Source organism: Eriocheir sinensis, chromosome 23 (assembly GCF_024679095.1).
Source record: "Eriocheir sinensis breed Jianghai 21 chromosome 23, ASM2467909v1, whole genome shotgun sequence".
In the NCBI taxonomy this organism is placed as follows: Eukaryota; Metazoa; Arthropoda; class Malacostraca; order Decapoda; family Varunidae; genus Eriocheir; species Eriocheir sinensis.
Genome location: NC_066531.1, coordinates 6,010,339 through 6,016,338, shown reverse-complemented (window position 1 = coordinate 6,016,338; position 6,000 = coordinate 6,010,339). Strand labels below are relative to the sequence as shown.

General features: G+C 57.9%; 1 protein-coding gene across 1 annotated transcript; it reads left to right on the top strand.

Annotated features, from left to right (window-relative positions):
- The first annotated feature begins 1,518 nt into the window (after positions 1 to 1,518).
- On the top strand, positions 1,519 to 4,275 carry LOC127002559 (uncharacterized). The gene has a single exon (XM_050868640.1). The coding sequence runs from the start codon at positions 1,519 to 1,521 to the stop codon at positions 4,273 to 4,275; it is 2,757 nt and encodes a 918-aa protein (XP_050724597.1).
- Positions 4,276 to 6,000: the final 1,725 nt, after the last annotated feature.

Sequence of the window (6,000 nt, the reverse complement as noted above, 5' to 3'; positions counted from 1 at the left end):
TCCGCTGGGGCAGCCAGCAGCCCCCCGTGTCCGCAGTGCCTCCACCTGCGCAGCAGGCACCTCCCGCACCCTCTCCCCCAGCTCCATACGAGGTGAGCTTCCCTGCCCTCACTCCTCACCATCAGCCACCTCCTCTGCCCGCCGTGCCGCCTCGCGCTCCCGCTCCCCGTGCTCTCGCCGCTCCGTCTCACACTCCCGCTCTCCATCCCCCGCCCGCTCTGGCTCCCGTTGCTGCTCCTCCTGGCTGCTTCATCATCACGAGGGAGGTGATGGTGGGCCTTCTGGAGGGCTTCGGGAGAATCATTGCTACGGCACTGAAGTCAGACGTGGAGCCGCGGGTTTTCTCAGACGCGGCCAAAGAGGTGGTAGGCAGCCTCTTCCCTGTACAACCGGCCCCGACGTCTGCACCCCCGCCAGTGCAGCAGACACCCGCGCTGGTGACCCCCAAGCGCGCAGGTCCCTCTGTGCCCCAAGTGACACCACTGCCCCTCCGTCCCGGTCAGACCACTCAGATGGCACCGCCGCCTCCTCTCGCCTCCCGGTCCGCGGGCGTGCTGCTGGGCTGCCCGTTGCCGCCCCGAGACCCGCGCACCAGGAAGACGTCCATGTAGGTCCCCACCGCCTCACGGTCCTACAGTGGAACGTCTGTGGCGTCCGCGGGAGAGCGAATCTGCTGCGTGGTGCGCTGGTGAGAGAGTCCCTGGACGTTGTCCTCCTTCAGGAGACGCTTCTCCCAGAGGGCCGCTTCGCACCATTCCGGGGATACCAGGCCTTTTACCTTCCTGCTGTCGCCGGTCGGACACGTGGGTGTGGCATCTTGGTCAAGGATTCACTTCCTTGCACTCGAGTGCGTCACCCGTGGCTTGCGGTGACGGCGTGGAGGTATTGGCAGTCACCATCCGGCTCCCCCAGATGCAGTTAACTTTCTATTGCATTTACTGCGGGTCGCTTGCGGAGGAGCCCGACTTTGGGGAACTCTTCACCCTCGCCAGTGATGAGCCTGTTTTTGTCGGGGGAGATTTTAACGCTCACCACGAGCGTTGGGGCAGTGCTAGGCGCAACCGGGCGGGGCGTCTTCTGGCGGCCGCCCTAGAGGAAGCCCCCCGTGTTTCCCTACTTAACACTGGCGAGCCGACGCACCTCGCGGGCGGAGTCCTTGACCTCTCCTTTGTATCGGAACATTTGGGAGTTGACGCTGAGTGGTCGCTTCACCACCACCTCGTGAGTGACCACATAGCCTCCTTGATTACCCTCCGCGTCCTGCCACCAGTCCTCCCTCCCCGCCCACCCCGCTGGAACATCCGCAAGGCCGACTGGGGGAAGTTCCGCCACTCCCTCTCCGTGTTCTTTAATGTTCATCCCCGCCCCGCTGAAATCGACGCTGCTGAGGCTCGTCTCGTCGCCGCCTTTCACTCTGCGGCTGACGCGGCAATTCCACCGTCTCGACGTCCTCCTCTCCACCACCGAGACAGATGGTACTATGACGATGAGGTCCGGGAGGCAAACCACCGGGTCAACATGGCACGGAGGCTCAACCGTCGCCACAACTCCGAGGCGACCCACCACCTTCTGCGGGCTGCGGTCCGCCTAGCGCGGATGACGACCAACCGGGTCAAGGAGGAGCACTGGCTCGCCTGGTGCGCCTCCCTTGATAACACCACGCCTGTGTCCCTCCTCTGGCGGAAGATCCGCTCGGTTGGCCGAGGGAGTGTTTCGAGGCCGGCACTCCACCCCCGGCCGCAAGAGGAGGCTGAGCGCCTCGCTGTGCTTTTCGCCTCCCGGTCTGCCACCGCTCGTCTTCCCCCTGCAGTGCGGCTTCAGCAAAGGCGATTGAACCCGGAGAGATGGTTGGCATACCATCAAGCCTGCCTTATGCCCCATCCAGCAGACGCGGCCATCACTCTCCAAGAAGTCCGGCGTGCCATCCCGGATCGGTCTACGTCGCCTGGGGATGACAGGGTCAGCTATGGTATGCTCCGCCACGCCGGCCCTACCATGGAGGCTGAGCTGCTGCACCTTTTCAACGCCTCCTACACCTCCCGCACCGTCCCTACTGCCTGGAAAAGCGCCACCATCGTCCCCATCCCGAAGGCCGGGGCTGTGGCAGAATACCGCCCGATCTCCCTCCTCAGCTGCATCGGGAAAACGATGGAAAGGGTGCTTCTGTCCCGCCTCGAGTGGTCTCTCGGTCCCCTACATCACCATCTGTTTGCTTTTTGCCGGGGCAAGGGCACGAGGGACTGCGTCACGACACTATTGTCTGGGATTGTGGGCTGCAAGGCAGTCGCCGTGTTCCTCGACATCACGAAGGCATTTGAGATGGCCTCCACTCCCGCCATTCTCTCTGTCTTGGCTGCCAAGGGCGTACGTGGCCGTCTCCTCAGCTGGGTTGGACAGTACTTACAGGGTAGGACGGCGGCGGTCCGTTTCCAGGGTACTACTTCTGCCTCGAGAGGTTTTGAAAACGGTACGCCGCAGGGTGGCATCCTCAGCCCTCTACTGTTCAACCTTCTGATGGAGCGGCTAGTCGGCCTCCAGGGGAACGGTCATGTCCGCGTTTTGAGCTACGCGGACGACATCGTCATCGTCGCCTCCGGGCCCTACCATGTAGCTCGGGCTCGCGTCATGCTCCGCCGTGTCCTGAGTTCCTGCTCGGAGCTTGGCCTGGCGCCCAACCCGGCCAAAACGAGAGCCGTGGCCTTTGGCTATAAGCTCCCTCCTGCCCCCCTGTTTATGGATGACACCCCTGTGCCCTGGGTCCATCAAGTTCCTTACCTGGGCATGCTGCTTGACTCCCGGCTGTCCTTCAAGCCTTGCGTCGCGTCTGTCCGCGTCAAAATGATGGCCAGGGCTCGTGTCATGAGGGCCATGGCGGGTAGCACCTGTGGTGCTGGAGACCGGGTCCTCCGCTCCTTCTATGTTGGTGCCGTCCGGTCCTGCCTCGACTATGCTGCGCCCTGCCTAATCACACTGCCGGCCTCCTCCCTTGCTCCGCTTGAGACTGCTCAGAACTCCGCCCTCCGCACTCTGCTCGGCGCCCCAGGCTGGACCAAGTGCCTCTGCATGCGAGCGGAAGCGTCCCTCTGCTGTGTCTCGGAGCGTGTCCGGCAGCTCGGGCTTGGGCATCTGGTCGCCCTCCTCCGTACCACGGGGGCTGCTCCTTTAGCGGAACGGGTTCGGAGGCAGCTCCAACCCAACCCCCCACGCTTCCGACGACAGCCCTGGCAGTCTCGCATCGCCCAGGTCATCCACAGCAACGGCCTGGCGGGCATGCTGACGGCGCCCCTCGACCTCCCTGTCCCTGCCTATGTACTCCCTCCTCCTTGGACCCCCCGCTCCTTTGATCTCCTTGTTCGGCCACTCTCTACAAAAAAGGCGCTCCTCTCTGCTGCGGACCTGCGGCGCGAGGCTATAGAGCGCGTCGCTGGACCACTGCCTCCCCGGGCCGTTGTGTATTTCACCGACGGCTCGGTCAACCACCAATCGGGAGCAGTTGGTGCCGCCTTTGTGGGTGGTGGAGCCACTGGTGCCTTCCGCCTCACTGATGGCTGTTCCTCTACCCAGGCTGAGCTTGCGGCCATCTCGATGGCCCTCCTCCACGCCGAAGAGATGACAGCGGGGCCTGTCGTTGTACATAGCGACTCTAGGACCGCCCTTCAGGCAATCAACCAGGCCTCCGCCCGCGACAATGTCCGCCTGCTCACCTCCATCTGGCGAACTCTTGCGGCCTTAGAGGCGGACGGCCGTCGTACAACCCTCAACTGGCTGCCTAGCCACGCAGGCGTTGAGGGCAACGAGGCAGCCGATACGGCGGCGAAGGATGCCACCCTCCTCCCACTAGTCACTGTTCACCTCCCGCCCAGTCTTGGACAGCTCCGGACTCACCTACTCTCTCGGGCAGGGAGCAGTATCGTCCAGGAAATCGAACGGGCTGTGGCTGTGGAGTCGCCCTCGGGCTGCTGGTACGCGGCCGCCACTGATTTAGGACGCTGGAGACTAGCAATCTCCCATCCCCGCTCCGTCAGTGTCCCGCTGCACCGCCTCCGATTAGGGTTCAAGTGCCTCTCGGAGCTTGACCCTGACGACATCAGGTGGAGGGAATGTGAGCACTGCGAGGAGGAACAGGACTGCCCTCTCCTCCACTACCTCCTCGAGTGCCCGCTCACGAGACCCCTCGCTGCCAACCCCGACGGCCTCTCTGCGCCTGCCCTTCTCTTCCGTCTTGGAGAGGCGGTCCTCACGCAGCTGGTTAAGCGGTATCTCCCCCCCCGTTAGTTATTTAGTAATTCTCTTGACGGGCCGTCAATAGACAAAGGCCCGTCCCCCCCCTGGGCCCCAGGGGAAATCTTTATGATGATGATGATCACCACAAAGGGACATGATTTGAGGCTCCGGCTGGTAAACGTGGCGGCCGCGTCGGTGTTATGATTTTTGAACGAGGCAGGGTTGCAATCCGAGCAGAGAAAGATATTGCTGCGAATAGCGGTATAATAAACAGTATAAGTTAGACCAAGATAATTATATTCACCCACTCTTTCCCCCTACAAACCAATGACTCAATTAATATATATCATCATTACTGATGGAAGTCAGCGTGCGTGCTAAAACAATGAGTTTGGAAGAAAAACATGATTACATAGTTTTAAAGACCGGCAGTAGGGCTACAATTCCTTGGTTCATTCCAGTATATATACAGAAAGGTTAAACACATAAAACACATCTAACCACACATGCAGAGAAAGTAATATAATTGCGGTATAATAATATAACAATAATAGTATTACTCATGACATGCAGTCAGGCTATATCTACCTAGTAAATATATACAGTATATATATATAGTTCCTACTGTACATTTTAATATTTATCTACCTTTATTTTTTTATTTAAAATGGGAAATAACCAGACTGAAGAAAAAAAGTAGCAACATTTGCTGCTTGATCCCATGTAGCAACACTGCTGATGGGTACTGGGGGTTTGGATGGGTGTCTGGAGGGGTGGAGGCGCCTGGATGTAAACAAAGCTGCTCCTGCGCCATCTGTTTTTTTTCTTTTCTTTTTTCTGCCTATTGCGCCGGTAGGCTTCTTCCCGGTGGAACCTGATGGTCGGCCCAAGGCTTCTTTCCGGTGGGTCCTGATGGTCGGCCCAGCCCGTTCTGGCGCAGGCGAGTGTTTATAGTGGCGCCATCTTGCATTGGCTCATGCTGCCCTCCCAGAGCTCATTTTTTATCCTAGAATCTAGAGTCCGGGTGGTCTTCTGGACAGCATGTGGGTAGTTTTAAGCCACTCGGCGGCGGCTGAAAAATCCCAGCTTGATGGCACCGGGGGGGGGGATTGAACTCGCGTCCTCCTGAACACGAGGCCGTTACTCTGACGACTCAGCCACCGCCTCCCCAACCGACATACACTAACACCCGCCCACGGTCTCCCATAGAGGCCCCCTCTCCTGTTCTATAGTCTCCTTTTGTGTGGCTGTCTCGATTTCGTGCGACTCGCTCACGCAAAATTGTAAACTTTTGTGTAATACTGTTAATATAGTTAAAATACTATTCACATCTTTGACTGTCCATGTGAGAGAGAAAACTAAAGTGAACTAAAGTGAACTTATAACGGCTACCGCTCGGCCAACTAAAAGGCTATTGTGTTATCTCACTTACTACAATCAACTTATGAAAGCAGGCAACGGTAACACCGGACCTGACGTGAGATAGCAGTTCGCGCCTTCAACTAAAAATAACACATAACATTCGCTACCTTAAAAATAACGCTTTCCGCTTTCCTTCCTCTAAGCCAACGGTTCTCAAACTTTTTCATGAGTATTTGGAACATTTTAACCCTTCGCGACCCACAGTAAAGAAAATAAAACGTACAGTGGTATATAAACTTTTTTTTAAAGAAATTAAACGTGTTCTTTTTTATAATCTTAACTAAACTAATGGGATCCATGGTGCTGGTTCTCATTCACCAATGTGTCAAATAGTGGGATCAATGTGCTACGGCT

Bases quoted from the DNA above. Each gene is read 5' to 3' on its own strand.
- LOC127002559 (XM_050868640.1), top strand. From the start codon at position 1,519: ATGGCACGGAGGCTCAACCGTCGCCACAACTCCGAGGCGACCCACCAC.